The 22264-nt window shown below is 36.9% G+C and overlaps 1 protein-coding gene across 2 annotated transcripts in view; it reads right to left on the bottom strand.

Moving 5' to 3' along the window:
• The window catches only part of LOC128237216 (uncharacterized), a 42666-nt gene extending 22793 nt beyond the window's left edge, over positions 1-19873 (bottom strand). For both annotated transcript variants that reach the window (XM_052952555.1, XM_052952556.1), the window contains exons 1-7: positions 19813-19873; positions 14449-15141; positions 2869-11571; positions 2613-2729; positions 1372-2423; positions 756-1020; positions 420-589 (exon numbers count right to left, since the gene is read on the bottom strand). In XM_052952555.1, coding sequence (XP_052808515.1) covers positions 420-589; positions 756-1020; positions 1372-2423; positions 2613-2729; positions 2869-11571; positions 14449-15118 — 10977 coding nt within the window. In that variant the 5' untranslated portion in view covers positions 15119-15141; positions 19813-19873. The remainder of the gene's footprint in view (positions 1-419; positions 590-755; positions 1021-1371; positions 2424-2612; positions 2730-2868; positions 11572-14448; positions 15142-19812) is intronic.
• Between the last annotated feature and the right edge of the window lie 2391 nt (positions 19874-22264).

Here is a 22264-nt window from a genome sequence, read left to right as displayed (position 1 = left end):
AGCACCAATGAGTATAGGAGTTGACAATACATCATGCTTTTTAATTTGTTTCAATTTGACAATTCTTCTAATTTAAGCAAACCTAAAACCTTATGATATTAAGTTGACAACAGCTTTTAGCTCTCAGCAGCCAATTGTCTAAAACCGGTAATTTCTTTGGTTTGCTTAAAGTTATTTGTAATGTTTATTGATTGGTTAATATTTATCCAATGATGACTGTTGACCAATTAAATTGCATGCATGTGCAAACCAACCAAAAGATAACTTGCTGATAAGTTATCCACTTTAATACAATTGACTTTGAGTCTATGAATTACATATCAGAAATATCAGAAAATTTATGTTGAAAAAAATCGCTGCAGCAGGAAAGTATCATGTGATGTTTTTTATACACAATCTGATGGTAGTGAATGACATACACTTTCCCACGTCTCATGTAGCAGGAGTGGAAGCATGAATCTGTCGCTGTAATCACTGTATGACAGGTAGCGGTCAATCAGAGCAAACAATTGGTGCTCATTGTGGCCCCGTAGGTCATTTGTCACCGGTGGGGGAGGGATCTTCTTCTGACCAGACTTCTCCATCTTGTCTGTTGCAAACACAATGAGTTGATATTAATCAATGAGCTAAAAGCATTGTATTTTCTTTGCTATTGTTTACTTAAGTCACTAAAAGCGATTGTCTGATATGATCACTAAACATTAATCTTTAATAGACATATGAAAGAAAGACAATGGAACAACAGTTTGAATTACCTTTCTCTTCAAACCAGTCGGGGGTCCATTTCAAAATCACCTTTAGGAAGTCATTCCAGAGCAACAGTGCATTCTTATCCACCATGTTCGGGGGCATGTTTTCCTTGTTGCCATGGACAACTTTTCCAGGTGTGTTACCCTGGTTTAGGCTAAAAGGTGTCCTCGTCTGTTGACCGGCAGTGTTGCTCTGTTGCCTGTAAACAGAGGTCATGGGTCCTGTTCTTGCTGGAATATTTGAAGGGTGCTGGCTGCCTGATGGCTTTTTCTGCAATGAGAATAGAGAAAACTGAAAATAAACAAGAGCATCACAGACATTTACCCGCCTGTCAGTTCCCCTCAACACTTAGTTTTGCCATGAGATGGGAGTGTACACATTGTATACTGTCATCATGAACATGTAAACAAAAATTCATTTTACTTTCATGAATGCCAACACCAATAACAACAAGGTTTATGGCAATATGTGATAAAAAACACAAGCTAAAATGTAGCTCAAACTTGTTTGTTTCAATACTTACTAAAACAGCGCTATCTACACTGGTAAAATAGGCTTTGTCTTATGTTTTGACTACTTACTTAAGTAATTTCTTTCTATATAAAATAAGATTTTGCATACCTGCAGAAGAATGGCTGAGGATACATGAGCTGTTGGTCTAGTAACAGAGGTTGTTGAAGTAATTATATGGCTAGTCACAGATTGAACCTTAGTTACAGAAGAAGCACCACCTGAAGTGCTAGAAACAATTTCCCTGCTTATGCCATCATTGGTCTTGTTTTCTCGCCTTTCAGCATTTTCCTTCGACTGTGAGCCAGAAGGAACCTTGTTAGTTACAAAAGAAGCACCACCTGAGGAGCTAGCAACATTTTCCCTGCTAATTCCACCTTTGGTCATGTTTTCTCGCCTTTCAGCATTCTCCTTCGACTGTGAGCCAGAAGGAACCTTGTTAGTTACAGTAGAAGCACCACCTGAGTTGCTAGCAACATTTTCCCTGCTAATTCCACCTCTGGTCTTGTTTTTTCGCCTTTTGGCATTGTCCTCTGACTGTGAGCCAGAAGGAACCTTGTTAGTTACAGTAGAAGCACCACCTGAGGTGCTAGCAACCTTTTCCCTGTTAATTCCACCTTTGGTCTTGTTTTCTCGCCTTTCGGCATTCTCCTTCGACTGTGAGCCACTTTTACGCCTGTTTTTATCTTTCTCATGATGATCCTCTTTTCCAGATTCATGTCTGTGTCTACCTTTATGGTCATCATTTCCTTTATATGACTTGCTTTTGTCTTGTTTATTACCTTTCTCTTGTGTATTATCTTTGCTCTGTGATCTATCTGTACGCTGAGCTATCTTTTTAGTAATATCAGCCTGTTTATAACTGCCTTTTTCTTCTGATTTCCCTCTATGTTTATCTTTTCCATGCCTTTTTTCATCTTTGGAATTATCATCTTCATGCTTTCTTTTTTGATGCTGGTCTTTTTTTAAAACATGTTTATCCATTGCCTTGCCAGTCTCAGACATCTTTAAACTACTAGCTGCAGAAATGGACACAGTTGATGATGTTGTGGCTGTCACAGTTGTGGGTTGTGGCCTTGAACTGGTGGATGTAGACCCTGTTGCTATGGAAACTGTTGTTGTAGTTACAGAAGCAGAGGAGGTCTTCCCTCGATGGGATGGTCCTACAAGTATCAAATGCAAGGCTTTCCTTAGAAGCACTTAAACAAGCAGTTGTTTAAAGTTAAAATCAATAAACATCTAGCAATTTGACTTGAAAAAATAGCAATTTGACTTGAACAAATGAGATGATATTTTTTGTATTTTTCAACTGTTTCTATTGTAATGATGTGTTTTTCTTTTGTGTTCTTTACCTGAGTAAGCATGTGGGGTCTTTTTTGGTAGTATTCCCATGGGGTTGAGGAGGGGCAGGCCCTGGTTGACTATCTGACTGTTGGTGGGCAATTCAACATCATCAACAAATTCTGGCACTGGAATGTCACACACATCTCATTTAACATCATACTAACATAAGAAAATATATTAGCATAAGATTAAGTCATGAAACTAGAAGGTTTAATACATGTTATTTTTTTTATTTCAATGGAAATATTAAAAGCACCAACATACCTGATGTGACTGGTTTTTGTCTGACTTTGTCAGCTATGGTTGCTGGATTTATGATAGTCTGCATCATCCTTTCCTTCTGTCTACTTTTAGCCGCAGCAACCTTTGACTTAAGAATGTCCTCAGCACTTTCATGCCTTTTTCTTTTCACTGGTTTACTAGACTTGCCATCAGTTCTTGATGTGTGGATTTTCTTTGACAACCACATGTCCCCATGGTTTGCATCAATCATCATTATGTTGTCATGTTTGTTAGATGACGTACTGGGCGTGCTTGTCTTATGATCAACACTTGGAGTCTTTGTTACAACTCCTGATGCACGTTTCTCCGCTACTGATTTCAATTTTTGTGGTTCAATTACTACCGGCTTCTTTACAGACAATGCAAGTTTGGGTTTCTTGAATGGAAGGACTGAGTCGCCAGATTTGGGAGCACTTTGATCTTTATCATTTCCTATGCTGTCACTTCTTGGACGTTTCAGAGCCGATGATGGCCGATTCTTTGTTCCTTGACCAGTAGAATCCACACTTAGGGACCCATCCTCATCATCTATCCGATCTATTTGAGTAGCCACCATGTAAGGGTCACTGTCTACCAGATCTGGAAGATCATCCAACTCAAAGTCATCATCCAGCTGTGTATCTACTTCATACTGATCTTTGTTTTTTATACTTTTTTCACTATCAGTGCTTTCCCTGCTGTTTGTATCTATTTGAGTAGCTACAATGTACTTATCAGTTTCATTTTTGTCTTCAGCAGTTCTATTATCCAAAACCTGAGTTTCCATTAAGTATACATCATCAACACTAGCTTCATCACTATCTCCCTCATCAATTAGTGTCAGATCATCATTGTTATGAAAGGTCACCCTTGAAGGGTTGTTCCCAGGTACATCTGCCGTGTGGCGGTCAGTAATTTTTCCCTCATGTGCTTGAGTAGCAATTTGATAGTAATCTCGAATGTCTTGATGGTTGGATTGCTCTGACTGCGTACTCTCTTGACTATCTTCATCAAGGTTGATAACTAAATCGTCCATGAGTGTTGGAGTATGATATACATTCTTCTTTGACATTTTGACATTGTTTGTAGGACTGGCTTGTGTTGAAGCCACAAAGATGTCATTAGTCTTTTTTAATGGATCTCTCTGAGTCAAAACATCAAACTCTGTACTTAATGATTGTTTTTGTGTTAAGGCATCATAGTTTGAAGAATCCTGAACCTTTACCTGTCTAACTATGGAACTTGATTTTTCTGGCCGTCTTCGATCAATGTCAACTTGAGTCATGTGGTCAAAAACATCATGAGAAGAACCTGGTTTCTGAGTTGACCCTGAAGGAAATGAGCTTATTTGTGTGTTAGCATCATACAAACTGATTGACCTGTCACTTTTTTCTTCTTCTTCAAAGCTTGAAACATTTATACCAAGTTCTCGAGAAAATAATCTTTGTTTGTGATCCTGAGATTTCTGAGTTGGTTGCATATATGCTTCAAGTTGAGGGTCATGAACATCACTTTCTGAATATTCCATATCAGAAAGTTCAAAGTCATCAATTACTTGCGTTGGTACTTCATAATCTTGGTTTGTACTTATTTCCTGAGACTTGGTTTCATTACCAATATAATTTATCTTGTCTTCTTCCTTAGGAGGTGTTTGCTCTTTTCTAAGAGCTTTAGCTAATGACTTCAATTTTTGAGCGCCTTGCTTGAGACGTAATCTTATGTAATGTTCATTAGTTTTCTGGTCATTTACTTTATCAAGAGCAACTTTCATATCACTATCTTTTGAAGTATGCTCATTTTTGTTACCTTCATGATCTTTACATTCATCATCAGAAATAGGTTCAAACTGAAGATCAAATGCAGGTAAATCATTTATACTTGGCTCATACAAATCTTGATGTAGCTGAGTCTCTGCATCATAAACAGAAGGTGATTCTTTGTTAGTGTTCATTTTTGAAGTGCTATCATCTGTCTTTTTACTAATATTATCTACCAGCTGTCCACTCTTCCCTCTAGTACCAGTATGTTCAGTTGTAGAGTATTTTGGTTGTGTTTGGACACTATATTTGTCCTTAGTACCATCTTGTTGCTGTTCATCAAACTCTTGCATTGTAATACCTAGAAACTCATCATCTCCTGAAGCAAAATCATTTGTTTCATCACTTTCAGGTTCTCCTTGTTTTTTATCTGTTTCTGTTAAAGGCATTTCATTGGTAATGTCATCACTAATCCCTTTTCTCGTCTCACTCTCAGCCATCTGCAGCTCTGTTTTCACATCAATGCCATCAGAATTAGACTGTGATTGAAAAATATCTTCATCAGATGATATATATAAATCATTCCCATCCATACCAAGTGATCTTGTGACATTTCTACTTGTGTCAAATATATCATTCGGGTCAAAGTCACTACCCTTGTCCGACCAATCATCATCAAAGTATTCCATGTCCAGAAGGTCATTGTCATCATGGCATATCTGAGAAGGTTCCGGGTAATCTTTGTCATCATCTTCTGCCTTTACCCTGACCTCAAAGGCCTGAGTTTCCCCAAACTTGGAGGAATCTTCAGGGTTTGACTGCACATTTTCTTCATCACTAGATACAAGATCAATGATTGGTTGTGAAAATGACATAATAATATCATCATCTCCATCGCTGAGGAAAATGGTATCTGGTTCTTGCGTATATCCAAATTTAAGCCATACTGGTTCATCTTTGACTTCTGCTTCTTCTTTATCCTCACCAGTTTTACACTTAACCTTTTCCTGTTCCTGTTCAGGATTGCTGGTTTCAGCATTTCTGTTTTCTACACATTCATCGACTCCACCTGAGGGTGAAATATATCCCTGTGTTTCATTATTAAACAATGTACACAGACTTTTTCCTTGTAAGTCAAGGTCGTTTTGATTTTTTTCATCATTTTCCTCTCTCACAGGATGAGATATATTAGGGACTTGCTGGCAATCCCTGTGTTTCCCATGAATTAAATCAGCAAAGAGGTCCTGTGATGGACTCAATTCTTCATCCTCAGATGGAGGATCAAGGTTAAATACTGAAATGTTATCCTCCACATCCCCCTCTCCTCCAGATTCCACTAAGTCTATAGCAAAAATAGAATTAGTCCTTAAACTTTTACTTTTCTTTGCCTTTGAGGAAGCAGGTCTTCTCCTGCTCTGCTTCCCTCTTTCTTGACTAGAGCTGTGTACTTTGTCACCATCATTCTTTTCTTCAGTTTTTGCACTCCCAATAGTTTTTTCATATTTGTTCTTTCTTTTATCTCGTTCTGCATTTGCAATTCCTTCGTCATCTTCACTGGTATCACTTGTTTCGCTTTTGTTTTTTCTTTTCTTCAAACTTTGATTTAAATGATGTTGTTCATCCAACATATTGGACTCGTCAATGTCTTCCATGCTGTCTTCCGAGCCCTCTTCAAAATGCTCAAATAGTGCACTTTCAAGATCCATTTGAATGTTCTCAGCCTCGTCATCTTCACCAGGCTCAGAAACATTTACAGCATTGGATTCATTTGGAGCAGGTTCTGCTTCACTTTCAAGAAAAGCATCTATTTCTGAATAACCAGCCTCATCAACAGTTGACACACTTGTCTCTGACCTTGTTGTAGCATTTGAGTCAACTCTTTTAAATTGAGCCATTTTAATATTAATGTTGTTTTTTAAAACTTCTGATGAACTAACTGAAATTTGGGAGGGTTCAGAGCATGTGCTTTCTTCGAAGTCTAAGACATTTTCAGTGTCTTTATCCGGCACTGAAGTTTCATTATTCTCTGAAGCACAACTATCCCCACTGGAGTTATTACTACTTTCTTCAACTTTTGATTGTGTTTGAACAGTCTGTTTTGTTTTAGCTTTGAGACTTTCCCATTCATGTGATTCAGATTCACTTTCAGAAATAACCATGACAGTTTTCTCCTTTTCGGTATTGGCATCATCATTTGCCGAGGTTGTAGAAGTATTTTCAGTAGCATCTCCAGAATCCTTTTGCACTGTCAACTTTCTTCCTGTTCGAGAAGCTATGGCAACTGTTATATCAGTTTCTGGTAAGCCTTGAAGACTAAGTTTGTCAAACAAATTCCTTTCTGAGGACACCCTTAGTTCTTTTTGTTTACTTATCCTGACTGCATCTTTTACAGATTTTTCACTATCAGTTTTTACTTCCTCAGAACTACTGAATAACGAGGATGAGCTCAAATTAGTGTGAAGGGATAATGTTTTTTTCTTATCATCTGTTTTTTTTAATTCTGATTGAAGTTTCTGTTGAAGATACACTATATTTCTCTTAGACAGCTTTTCAAGTGTTATCAATGGAAATTTCAATTCAAAACTTTTCCAAAATGTTGTATCTTTATCTTTTCTTAAACCTTTTACACAATTTTTTATTCGTTTGAAGACTTGCTTAGTTTTTTCAACTTGATCATTATCAGTGTCAGATGACTGAGTAACTGAACTTGACTCCAGCACGTGGTCATTTAAGGACAGTATGTCATCCATCTTTACCGGTGTCTGTTTCTTGTCCACAAAGTCCTTCTCTGTCTTATGCACCCGTTTATAAAACCCTTCCTCCAAGTCACTTGACATACCTGTAAGTTCTTTTGTATTCTTAAGGGCATTATTTTTCGGCAATTTTAACAATGACTTATTCCTATCCCGTTTCAGTAACTCCTCAATCTTTCCAAATATATCTTCCTGAGATTCGTCTGAATCAGAAGAAAACATTTTTTCTTCCGGTTTTTTACTTTTCTCTGATGAAGATGATACTTTTGAGGGATAGTGGTATTTATCTTCACCTGTCTCCTTTTTCTCATGCACTTTCAATCTTGGTTTATCACTTTTATTTCCATTTGAAGTAGATCCCTGGCTAACAGACCTTTCTTTGCTTTTCATTTTATTCTTTTCACAAGATCGTTTTTCATCCATAGATTGTTCATGTTTAATTCTTTCTTTCGAGTGGTAATTTTCAATTAAGTTTTTATGAATGTCTTCAGTAAGACTTACTTTATTGATTTTATCAGTTGTTTCAGTATGACTTACTTTCTTGCTACTATCACTGTTTTCAGCATAATAATCTTTCTTGTCTTGACATTGTGAACTATGTTTCTTTTTCTCATCACATGATTTTTCTTTTGAAAATCCTTCATTTGATATCTTTGCGTCGATTGTCTTGTCAACAGTTTTGAAAGAATGTGGATTTTCTTTCCCAACAGTGGCATCAGCCTTACAAAATCTGTCCTTAAACTCTTGACTTCTTTTTATATCAACTAGCTTAACAACAAGGTTTTTTGCTATGTCTTGAACAATAGATGGTTTTAATAATCCATCCTTCTTTTCTTCGTCATCTTTTGGTCTTGTCTCATGAACTGAATGCAGCAAGTTGTCCCTACTGTCTGAATTACAATCATCTTCCCCTGAAATGTTGGCAATGGTTGCTGAATTTTCCATGTGAGGCATTTCTTCTAATAAATCTGAATGTGATAACGAGTCATGATCAACATCAGCATCTGAGAAACCATCGTCTGATCTTACTTCACTGGTATGTTCAGTGTGAACAGTTTTCATTTCAGATGTAGACATATGCTTTCCATACTGGTCTTCTTTCTTGTCTTCGCATTGATGTGATGGTAACCGTTCGTCTCCCTTTTCAATCTCTGCTTTTTTCTTCATATTTGTCTTTACTTTTAGAGACTTCACAAACTGCTCACCAATGATTGAAGCACTAGATCTTGGGACTTCTTGTTTAATGATTAATTTTGAGCCTGATGCTCTTTTAGATTGATCTTCTGACCAACTTTGTTTATCTGTTGCTGGTTTTCCATTTGTATCCCAGAGATTCATAAAATTGCTAAAATGTCTTTCAGGGTTTATAGGTTTGGGTTTTATTAAACGTTTTGACACAGTATATTTGCTTCCATCCTTAGCTTCTTCTCTGTTAGACAAGCTGTCCTCTCTAGGAGATTTTCCATCAATTACTTTTCTATCATCTCTTCTGAAGTCAGTCCTTCTATGGTCATCAAATTTATCTCTTCTGTCACACCTATCCCAATTTCCCATATACGAATCTCTCTCATTCCTATGATGTCTGTCATCTTGTCTGCGTCTGTCATCTTGTCTGCCTCGCTCTCCCATATCAGTGCAGCTTCTCCTATCATTTCTTTTGTCATCCCTTCTGTCACTCCCTCTGTAATCCCTTGGACCTCTATCTCCCAGCGTTCTGCCTCTGTTTTCATACTTTTGTCTATTATTTTCATTCTGTTGTTTAAAGCTGTTGCCGTTACCGGTAACCTTCTTTTGATCTTTGCCAGTACCTGATATTGCTGCAACCTCTGCAGAAGCTTCTTCCATGGCCAGTTTTGCTTGTCTCCACTCCCTGTATGTTTTGTATTCAGTTTTTCTTTTCCAAGATTCCTTCTTTTTCTCCGGTTCTTCAGATTCGGATACATCTTTTTGCTCCTTTTCTTTTTCATCTTCACAATCTTTGTTTTTGCTGGTCTCTTTTCCTTTTTGAACATTTTCATTAGGACTAGGTTTGCTCATAGATTCAGACAGAGGTGATTTCTGAATGGTTTCAGTATCCCCATCGTCCACAATTTCATTATCTACTGTTTCGTTATCTTCTTCTTTCAGTAATTCTACACTCCCAATTTGAACATCCATATCATCATCTTCATCATCAATATCCATTTCACTTGCATCATTTTTGGCAGCTTCTGCACTTAAGTTCATTGTCTTTATTCTCTCTATTTCTGCTTTAGTTATATTGACAACAGCTTCAGTCAAATCAATGACCCCAGTCTTAGAAGTTACTGGCGTACCAGTTCCTGTTACTTCTGTTGATTCTACTGGACTGGTGTTGGCAACTGAACTTGTTTCAGATGGTTTTGTGATGGAGCTGGTGGTAGCAGTATTTTGTTTCTGCTGTAATTTAGAAACTGTTTTGGTTTTTTGAATAACTTCCCCTATTTTTGACAAAGTTTTCTGCATTTCTAGAAGAGTAGCAGTGAGCTCTATGTTAGCTTTCATTGTGTTCTTATCAACATTTCTGGACTTTTGAACTAAATCATCAGAATTCCTTAAGTTCGGCCCAGTCTCATGTCTGTTTCTTGTTTGCTTTTGTTCCCTTTCAACTGCAGAATCTCGCGCATTTTGAACACTGGAGGATTTCTCATCCTTTTTTTTATATATGGCTTCTGCATCTATATAGCGTGAACTTTTCTGGGGAGAATGATCATACTCAAATGTTTCTGGCACTAATGCCTGCGTCATAACTGGGCATTCGAGAGAGCCAGTTCTATGTCTGGGTTCTCCCTGAACTATGTTAGGTTCAAAGGCAGTACTTTTTTCAGAGTGGTAGGTAACTTTTGATGGTCTTCTTTCTAGAAAGTCAGGCTTATGTTCATGAGAATAATCAAATATTTCATTCTTAATCCTTTTAGCTTGATATAATTTTGTGTTACTTTTATTACCCTTTACAGATTTGACACGATCTGTTTCACGTACATAAGGCTGTCTATCACTAAATCCATGTCCTGTATCTAACAGATCATTATAGTGTTTTTTTGGCTGTGATTTGTGTGCATATTTTCCTTCTACGGTTGAAGTGTATGGAACTTCGAGACCTTCCGTTGGTGTCCTGTTGAAAGATGCACTTCTCTGTACTGGTGGATATTCAATACAATCACTTGCTACATGTCTGCCACTGACTACATCACTGCCCGGTGTAGAATGGGAGTATATCACACTAACATTGTCAAAAGGAGGCTCCTCATCATTTGACATGCTGTTTGAGCTCTGACAATGTGACAGAGTTTCTTCTGGGGTTGGAAGTAATGGATGCTTCTTCCTGGATGGCTGTCTTTCAGTATGTTGTTCAGGAATTGAAAGATCATAAGAATCAGGACTCTGGTCAGATAGTACATGCATTTTCTCCACGGGATTTGGCAAGAGTGGCATTTTTCTACCTTTTGGGGTTAAAATTGGCAAATGTGCATTTTGAGAATGACCGGAGACATTTCTATTGCGCGACAGATGAGCAGGAGCTTTCGCAGAGGTAGAAGAACAGGCAGGAAGGTAACTCTGTGGAGTTTTACTTTGACTAGTTTGTAAATGACTTTCTTTCAGACTTTCTGTTTGCTGTGCAAGTCTATCATAGTGAGAAGGAGTGTGATTTGTGTGTCGAGTACCTGGTTTTTGTGATCTAAGCTGTTCACTTTTGTTACCAATACTTTCTCGTTCATTATTTCTTTTTCCTTGAAAATGCTTTCCTACATGTTTAGAGGATATTGATGTAGCAGCTGGATCATATTCTGTGTAGTCCTTATCACCATATCCACTTGTGTCTTTTATGTATTTGCCTTGATCCACACCATAACCAACTATATAATTGTCATTTTCTTCATCAGGATAACCATAGTCATCTCCATACCCTACATAATTATTGTCTGATGCAACATCACCATAGCCTGCACTTGAATAGTCTTCATATTGTATAATGTTCTGATCCTCCTCCTCAGCATTGTCAACGTCCATATCATCAGCAATTTGATCATACTCCACACCCTCATCAGGGTAAGTACCTTCATCAATCACATCTGGATACATAGGTTCTTGGACCTCCTGCTGCTCACTCACATACACATCTGTGTTGTCTGCTTCAGGATACCAGGTCTGTTCATCAGCCTGTTCATTGTAACCATCTGCAAGAAGAAATAATTTAAAATAACATGGATTTAACGAAATTAGAAATGAAGCTTCTGTTCTACATCTCTATCTCATTATCTTATTCTAAATCAAATGATAAGACTGGGTATACCAGCGATTTAAGCAAGCAGATGCAAATGTTTGTCACTTTTTCAAGGTACATGACAAATCAAGTATTTGACTAGACTAATGGGACTTCTAGGTACACTTGCACATCTTGTTTTATCCAGTGCCAGGCCAAGGGTTAGGGTTATATCTTGTCCAAGAACAGGTAGAGTAGGTAGCCGTAGGCTCTTTTTAATTATATGGCTCTATGTAAGTACTTGATTGTCACTGATCATAGGAATGGCATAAGAGTAATCTTCAGTATCAGCTTTAAAGGTTTTTAAACTACAGTCCAAACTCTCTATGTCAACGTCGGATATCTCAACTTTCCGGTTATGTCGACTTTTTTCTCTGGTCCCGAATTTATTCTTTCTTAGTCTATATAAAACAAGAGATGTTTGTCAAACATTATGCCCCTCCTGAGCACCATGTTGTCAGGATTATATGGACAATTGAATGAAATACATTGTATGCATGGACCAAAATGACAGCTGATTTGTCGCTGACATTGGATGCCGTTGAGGCAGTTTTAAGATTATGACCATTCAAAGTTTGAGGATAGAGTGTGTTATGACCATGGCTTTTAACTCTATGACCTCAAAATACATAGGAGTCAGCAGCTGGTCACCAAAAATCTAAATGTTAAGTTTGAGATCCATGGGCGCAGGCATTGACAAGTTATCACACAGACAAGCTTTTTTCATTCAAGGTCACTGTAACCTTGACCTTTGGCCCAATGACCCCTAAAATCAATAGGGGCCATCTACTGGTCAGGCCCAACCTCCAAATCAAGTTTGATGGCCATGGGTGCAGGCATTGTCGAGTTATCACTCGGACAACCTTTTACCATTCACGGTCACTGTGACCTTGACCATTGGCCCGATGACCCCCAAAAATAATAGGGGTCATCTACTGGTCAGGCCCAACCTCCAAGTCAAGTTTGAGGGCCATAGGTGCAGGCATTGTCGGGTAATCACACGGACAACCTTTTACCATTAAAGGTCACTGTGACCTTAACCTTTGGCCCAATGACCCCTAAAATCAATATGGGTCATCTACTGGTCAGGCCCAACCTCCAAGTCAAGTTTGAGGGCCATGGGTGCAGGCATTGTCGAGTTATCACTCGGACAACTTTTACACATCAAGGTCACTGTGACCTTGACCTTTGGCCCAATGACCCCCAAAACAATAGGGGTCATCTACTGGTCAGGCCCAACTTGAAAGTCAAGTTTGAGGGCCATGGGTGTGGGCATTGTCGAGTTATCACATGGAAAACCTTTTACCATTCAAGGTCACTGTGACCTTGACCTTTGGCCCGATGACCCCCAAAAACAATAGGGGTCATCTACTGGTCAGGCCCAACTTCCATATCAAGTTTGATGACATAGGTCTAGGCATTGTTGAGTTATCACTCGGACAAGCTTTAAAATTACTTTACCATTAAAGGTCACTGTGACCTTGACCTTTGACCCGATGAGCCCTAAAATCAATAGGGGTCATCTACTGGTCAGGCCCACCCTTCATGTCAAGTTTGATGACCATATGTCCAGGAATTGTTGAGTTATCACTCGGACAAGCTTTGGTCTACCGACGGACTGACTGACCGACCGACATGCCTGTGCAAAGCAATATACCCCTCTTCTTCGAAGGGGGGCATAATAAATCTGCTTGTGTCAATTTTTCTATCTCAATTTTTTCGCTATGTCGACCTCCTATTTCAGTCCCAGTGGTCGAATATCAAACATTTTCCTTGTCCCTTATGTCGAACTGTAGATCGAGTTGTAGGTGAGAAAATTGTTATAAAAGTTTGCGGCATGTCGCTAAATTACCATGCGTGTCAAAATAACAAACTGTCATAATTGGCAAGTGTGAATAATTAAAGTTTTTTGTTTACGTTTTTGATTAAAGAGTCTTTTGTTGATCAAGCTATACATTGAAACGCACAATTAAGGTCAATGATGACATCATCGGAAAATTAGACAACATTGAAAGTTACGTGACCAAGTAATTTCTCTATACTGCAAGTAGAAAACCAACGGGCATAACAAACATGCTATTTTGGGTTGTTGTCATAAGTGCTTTACCATTTTCTTACAATGTACAGGTGTATGTTATTCTGGTTTTATATCTGATTTGTGTAAACGTGAAGTAAATTAATTTGGCACAAATTATTCAATTTCTTTAATCAACTCATTTTTAAATAATACCTTTGCTGTTTCCACGACCATAACAAGAGCATTCAATTGAAGAAGTCGGATGTCGGACATATATCAAACTCATACGTTGGTATTGGTGATACTTTTGTGTAATTCGGATTCATGAGTCAAATGTTTGTTATCTCAACTTTTTCCCCCAAGGTCCCGACAAACTCGACATAACGAGTTTCGACTGTACATTTAAAAAAATACTTTAATTTTTTATTTGTTTTTTAACCAAAAGGACTATTAAAATAGTTGGGTCCGGCCTATTAAGGTAAAGTCACCTGAACCAGAAGTGTTATTTTTAGACCTCTTAGTTGCATGTTTATAAAGTTTCACGTTTGTATTATTTATTTTTTTCAAGTTTCATATTAATATCTTCAATGCTTTAAGCAGTTGTTTTTGTGTGTGTTTCTTTGGCAAGAATCTGTGGACACCAAAGCTAGGAGTTTATATTTTGGAAAATCAATATTCTAATACATGGCTATTATAAGAAGTGTATTATTTTATAAATAAAAGCTTTGGGTTTATATTAGTAGCTTCTCTTTTCAGAATAGAATTGTGATTTACCATAATTGGCAAACTGCTGACTTGTGCCTGCCCATGATGTAGTTTCTGAATAATCTCCCTTGTCATGGTAATCTGTGTAATCTGTACCATCTTGTGGATATAAGGAGCCTCTAAACTGTCCTTTATTCACAAGTGTTTCATGTCCACTAAAGTGTCCTTTTTTCACAAGTGTTTCATGTCCACTAAAGTGTCCTTTTTTCACAAGAGTTTCGTGTCCACTAAACTGTCCTTTTTTCACAAGGGTTTCATGTCCACCAAACTGTCCTTTTTTCACAAGCGTTTCATGTCCACTAAACTGTCCTTTATTCACAAGTGTTTCATGTCTTTTCACCTCAGGTGGTGTTGGCAACAGAGGCTTGCCCCTACAGTAAGAAGCTTTATTCAAGTCAACATTTTTTGGTTGCACAGGCACTGCTGTAGAATTGTATGCTGGCTGTGAATATGTTTTCCGCTTGGCAGGCTGACTTCCAACAGGCTGAGAAGAACGTCTTTGGTTTACATTTTTGTTGTCATATTGGTAAGACCTCTGCTCTCCGTATCTGCTGTGTTCTGTTTTGTGTCTGTATGGTTCATCCTCAGCAGAATACACCGGGCGTGACCTCTCTCTCCTGGCTGGTTGGGAGGTCGGCCTCCTGCGTCCACCTCGAGGGTTGGGTCTGTATCTGTCCATAGATATTATCTACATGGTCGCATCTGCAAAGAATAAAAAAATGGTAGATCCTTTTCCTACACAGGTGATAATGCACAAAATAGCTCACAGTGAAGAAATTAAGCAATAATAATGTAATTTAAATCATTGAGAAAATTAAACAAGAGGGCCACACTCTCAATGATAAAGCATTAATAAAATGTTGCATTTTGTTGTTGTTGTGTTGTTGTTGGTGTTGATCAATTGTGACCCCTTGTTGTTTTTGTAGAGGGTCATCCAAGGAAGCTCTCTGTAAAGTTTCATTGAATGTGGAGTGGTAGTTTCAGAGAAAATGTTTTTTAAAGCAAAACATGAAGTCAGCCATTTTGTTGTTATTTATCAATCATGGCCCCTTGTTGTATTTTTGTAGAGGGTCCCCGAAGGAAGCTTCCTGTAAAGTTTCATTAAATTTGGACTAGTAGTTTTAGAGGAGATGGGTTTTTTAAAGCAAAACAGGAAGTCAGCCATTTTGTTGTTGTTGTTGGTTTTGATTAATTGTGACCCCTTGTTGTTTTTTGTAGAGGGTCATCCAAGGAAGCTCTCTGTAAAGTTTCATTGAATTTGGAGTGGTAGTTTCAGAGAAAATGTTTTTTAAAGCAAAACATGAAGTCAGCCATTTTATTGTTGCTGTTGTTGATCAATCGTAACCCCTTGTTGTATTTTTGTAGAGGGTCCCCCAAGGAAGCTACCTGTAAAGTTTCATTGAATTTGGAGTGTTAGTTTCAGAGGAGATGTTTTTTTAAAGCAAAACAGGAAGTCGGCCATTTAGTTCTTGTTGTTGTTGTTAATCAATCGTGACCCCTTGTTGTATTCTTGTAGAGGGACACCCAAGGAAGCTTCCTGTGAAGTTTTATTGAATTTTGCCTGGTCGTTTCAGAGGAGATTTTTTTTACGGACGACGGACAGAGACCGATCACAATAGCTCACCTTGAGCACTTCGTGCTCTGGTGAGCTAAAAACAACAGCAGATAAAATCATGTGACAATGTCTAACTTTTAAAATTGAAGAGCAAAGAGTACTACATAGTACCACATAGTGCTAGTTGAGAGGTCTCCTTACTTAAGCAACCACTTGAATGGAAAATAGAAAGATAGACATAGGTGCTAATTATGTAATATACCGACAAAGGAGTTGGTTGATAGTCATTGCAAATCTTGTGAACATTTGTCAATTTCAAATGTTAGATTCCATTACGGCAGTATTAGATAAGGGTTTTTGAGAGCAGAAATACAACTAGTTCTTGCTTGCAGAACTTTTGCAACTTGGACGTAACTTAATTCTGCATCTAGAGGCTAGTTAGGTTGTAGTTGTTTCTAAAATTATGTTGCAATCTGAGCTTTTGTCTAAGCATAATTTGCAAACTTGATTTAAACGGTGCAGTAAGCATCAGCATACAACAATTTTTTTAATAAAGTAGTGAATCATTTTAAAGTTTCGAAAGTGTACGATAATTTTTACATAGTATGATTCTGTATTAAAAACAAATAGACATGCATAGTGCCTTACTATACCAATAGTATGACGGTGTTGTTCCTCCCATTATACCACATGTTTGAAATACTTAGTGTTGTGAACATTTAAATACAATATACAGTTGTTGCTTATACAATTTAGAGTCCCAAAATAAACCGAATGGCTTACCGTAATTCACCTAAGAGTTCGGACACCTTAAATTAATAATTTTTTTCGCTGTCCGAATACATAGAAAATTACCATCTTTACATTTTATTCACATGTTTGTTTAACCTGCCTTTTTTCTTCATGTTTGCATTTTACCACTTATTAATTTATCCGTAATAATCAATGATCATAAACTTATTTATTACGCCTATAAGTGTAAATCCTTCATCAAGTTAATTAAAACACCATTTTATACAAGAACTGAATAAACACATTTTATCGGCTTCAGATCAAAGAGTCACACAACTTACAGCTATAGTATACCCACGAGGATCTCGTGGAGAGCATGGACATTGCTATGCAGGATAAATGTTTAACTGCATGTACAATTATTGCTTCATACAGTCTTTAAGTGTGGTACTAGTTTGAAAGTTTATTGGCAGATCGTTTTACAAACATGTCATGTCTATGTTTTCTTAATCCATTGATTGCCCTTGTTGTTTCTTTAATCCTCCAATAAATATATCACACTTCCTTAACTTGTCACAGTGGTGTATACGGTTAGGTAATCTAGCCAGGCATTGTAAAGATAAAAATCAATAATCTTCGTCTGTGAAACTTGGTAACTGTAAAAGTTATGATTGATGTCCTTTGGGTGTCCGAAAATTAGGTACGCAAAATAAATTATTTTGGAAAATAATTATGGGTGTCCGAATATTTAGAGTGTCCGAACTCTTAGGTGAATTACGGTATTACACTTGGTCGCTATAACATATGCAAACATGTATGTTGTGCATGCAATTGTACATAAAATATATGCTTTTGGTAACATAGACATGATACAATGTATGTAAAACAAGAATGGATCTTATATTGTTTATTTCATAGACTTTCTTTCACAGGAATGTGATTTCCCAGCATTCATACTAACAATTTTTAACCAAAGGAGCATGGTTTGTTAAATGTTTATTTATACGGATATTTTTTTATTACGAAATAAAGTGTGGCAAATCATTTGGAGAGTTCCAACTAAGATACTGATGGCTGGATCAAATGTTGCTACGGTATATGTTAAAATATGATTGTTTAATTTGATTGGTTGACATTATCGGGTGATCACTGTAGAGGAATGGACACCGGATATAGCTCAAAAAGTGATAAATCGATAAGCGTTTGATTTTGACACATGGAAAGTTTTCTATCATTTTTTGTATTTTATGGTTATATATTTATCAAAATCGAAGAGTTTCGAATAACTTGATCCTGTGCAATATACGACTACGATGGAAATGTTTCTCCTCTTTTGTATAATAGCCCAATTCTTGCCGAAAGTTGCATGATCGCTCATAAATGTTCATTTATGTAGTACGTTTCGAGATGACCATCTCAGATTTGAAGAAACGTTTTCCGAGGTCTGCTAAATCATAAGCAGTATAAGGTACACCATAGTCCAAATTTAGCATTCAGCTATTAGTTCAAACACTTGTTTCATTTGTGGATACGGTAGATAAGCGTTAACACAGCAAGATCTTACCCCTGGTAAAGAAAAACAACTGTATAATTGTCTGTTTACTTATCACTTTTTTAGCTATATCCAGTGTTTGTTCCCACACAGTAGTGATGCTACCAATGTTTTTAATAAAGGTTTAAACTTCCATCAAATTAGTCAGTCTCTAAGGAAAAGTGGATAAGCTATTATTTTTTCTTGACTGTTTGTGCCAAGGTTCGCTTCCCACTAAAACAAGATTATTTTCTTTATACTGTAATAGTATTTTTTCTGCAATAATGAATTCTGGAATTCTGAACAAAAATGTCAAAATCCCCTAGAATGATCCCCACAAATATAGCATGTATTATGTTATGGAATGTAGCAAATACTTTAAACATTGTTATGTCACAAAGAAGAAGAACGTTTTGTCATTTGTTGCAGACATGTGAACTCCACCGGCGGTAGGTAAAATTTAATGCTTTTGATGCCCTCAAACGCCATACCGCTTACCCGATGAAATCTACCACTCTTGAAAGAATAGTTTGGCCCAAAAATTTCATTTTTTAACCCTCAAAATAAACCATGATAAAATACCCAAATAATCGGTTAAGAAAATGGTGCAGTAAAATCCTGTCAGACCACCTAATACCTCGGCCGAGATCGTTGCTACATGTAAGTAACCGTGAAAAAGCCAGCATTCTTTGTTAATTGACATCATACTAATCAGCATTCTTTGTTTATTTAAGAACATTTCATAATACTGTCAAATCATTATAAAAAATAACATTCCCAATGTGTTATTAATTATCTGCATTGTATAAAATTTTACAACACTTTGGCGCAAAAATTAACATACACAATTCTGTTCTGGACCTATTTGGGCAGTTTGATTTGATCTATCAGCTACTCTACTAAATTTAAAAAAACAAGATCTAGTTTTCACATGCCAGATGTAATATTCCTCCTATTTTACTCAAAAATGCTGACATTTGACAAGACCCTGAACCATGACCTATTTTACAATGTACATGTAGGTGTATTTTCCAAAAATCTAAAAATAGTACTTAACAACTATCATTTTTTATTAATATCATTTCCTTCATTGTTTTTGACTGAAAATTGAAGGATTTAGAAATTCTACAGCTTTTGAACCCAATCTACTGGAATGGAGACCAAATCTTCCTCTTTGACATTGACAGAAATTCATGTCTGTTGTCAATTTTATGCATAACAGTGTCATATAAACCATGGTTTTGATGCCTGTAATAGTATACTAGAATGACAGATTCATTTTCTGTGACCAAAACCAGAATGCTCATTTGGGATAGCTCAATTGACACTTGTTGGATTGATCTGGCGTGTGTACATTATATGCTTATAAACATACATCTTTTTTGTTGATGATGATCTGAGAGACTGAGTTTCAGTGTTTTCTGAATATATGTTCTCAATTGCTTAAATATTAGAGTATCCTTCCTAAAATTATGGGCTCACTCAATTCCTCTCTAAATTTTGTGATTGCAGACTGTTTCTTTTTAAAATGACAATGCAATTTGAAATTAATTACCATAAAACAGGTTGTACATTTTCCCTTCCATATCCAAGTGTCCATTATTTCGCGAATAAAATTAACACCGCATTTGTGATGCTAGAACCCGATATCCGGTATCACTGTGCATTTGAAATCGGTGTTCCACATATACACACACATCTATCTCTGTTTAATGTCAACTCCTCTTCCGAGTGTATATATATATATATATATATATATATATATATATATATATATATATATATATATATATATATATATATATATATATATATTTATATATATTTCATCTGGGATTCCGTGTTCTCTAATTTAAAAAAATAAATGAATATACATTAAAACAACAATTGGAAAGGTTATTTATCGTACAGAAATTTGTATGTACACTATAGAAATAAAGGTAAAAGGAGGTCACAATAAAAGTACACATGTGTAGGGAAATACACTGAAAACTGCTTACGACCTACATATAGAATAATGCAGATACTGACATGCACATACGGCCGATGAAATTTTGCAACTACATATGGCCCATTGAGTAAGGTTGGTGCCTGGTGTGACCTCGTGTATGGCCCAAGGGATGTTTGACAATACCGCCAAGATTGCTCAGTGAAAGAACTTTCACTTCGGATACAGAAGGTCGCAGGTCAAAACCCCGGCCATGTCAAGCTGAAAGACGTTAACATATGATACTATAGTAGCTTCCTTGCGTAGCGCTCGGCATTAAAGGGTTATACTGGGAAAATGATGTACCCAGTACTGGTTTAACACAGGACAAATGTATTCCGTGTTTCTGTATTTAATGTACACCAAGCATGTTGAAGAACCAAGAGGTCTCTCCGCAAAGAACTAGGGTAGCGCACCGTATCGCGCTTGTATCTTACTCTGTTCCTTCTAGTCCTCTACTTTCTTGATTTGACTGGGAATTGCAGTTACTTTTATCTTAGGTCACCTATGGTATTAACGTGATGGCGTAACAGCGGGGCCAATAATGCAATGCAAACTGCATGGACAAGTAGTCAAACAATAGAAAATATACCCTGTTTAAAGGTACAAGGCAAGGTCCCAAACGACAATGAACTAGAGACACAAATTTCATATACAAACACCACGATCAGCCCTCGCACTCATCAACATAGATTTACTGGTAAATATGATGGGTTTACCGCCTTGGAACGGTCAGTGATACAAGAGTGGAACACGAGTCTACTGAGGTCAATTGGCGCGGGCAATCCTTGAACAACTGAAAAAAACACAGATGAACGTGTGACAGAAGAAAGAATACTGAAATTATATTTTCAAAGGAAACGTGTAAATACATTTCTTCAGCCACACGCTAGTTGCATAAACGCCGTCAAAACGAACATTTTTAGGACTTCCACGAACACATAATAAGTTGTATGAGGTGAGGGCAAAATAACCACAACAATATTGATTTGGAAAAAAGTAATTCCGACTCCCGCCTCTAAATTCGCAAAAAGATTACAAAATGCCAATAATGAAATATAATATTGGCGTGATTTTCAATTTCTGCCAGATTCAATAAATAATAAAAGCACAAACGTTGAAGAAATGGGTGATAAAACGCTCACCCAAAAATAATAACTCATGTTTTATTAAATAATTTTAATGTCAACACAAAAAAGTATGTCATGGTCTAATGACAAGACACGTGTCTGTTAACCTCGATCCCGACCTCACCACTAAAATACTAACCGTATTCCAGGAGGGTGGGGTCCTGTGTGTAAGTGCTACACATGGTTGCACAAAAAACAGGGTAGCTTGCTTGTTTGTGATGTAGATGGTGTCTTGTAATAATAAATTGGCCAAGTATGTGCACATTTATTCAGCTGCTCAAAGTCAGAAATTAACAGGTTCTCCATAAAATAGAATTGTGCAAATTTAAAGTTTCCATAATAAAACACGTACTGCATTGTTAATGTCTTACAATGAAATATATGGTTTGGAAATACATAATTTAGGGCGTTCAAAATCTGTTCATGTGACTTCCGATTATAAACGGACATTGACCCGATTCAAACTCCATATCAATTAATTTAACAATTTGTATTTTGGAGGTCCAAATTATTGATTGAAATTTAATAAAAACACCAACCCTGTTTAGATGCAAAAGGCAGTGACCCAAACGACAATATTAATGAACTAGAGAACATAACAAACCCAAATACAAACACCACAAACATCCCACACACTCATCAAAATAGATTTACCGATAAATGATGGGAACATAATCTTCCGTTAATGTCAAACCGCTACTGGGGATCTAGACATTAGCGCTTCAAGCCGCAAGAATGTTAGTAAAGGTTGTGAAAGAAGAATAAAAATAAAGTCAAAACAATGAGGTACAGATTACATTGTAGGTTAAAAAGAAAAAAAAAAGTAGTTTTGATAGTTTTGATAGTTTCCTATGTCGAGACGTGTTCAATCTGACAGACAGCCTGATTGA

The sequence above is a fragment of the Mya arenaria genome, chromosome 6, assembly GCF_026914265.1.
Source record: "Mya arenaria isolate MELC-2E11 chromosome 6, ASM2691426v1".
Classification (NCBI taxonomy): domain Eukaryota; kingdom Metazoa; phylum Mollusca; class Bivalvia; order Myida; family Myidae; genus Mya; species Mya arenaria.
The sequence above is the reverse complement of the archived record's forward strand: the minus strand, read 5'-3'. Positions and strand labels throughout refer to the sequence as shown.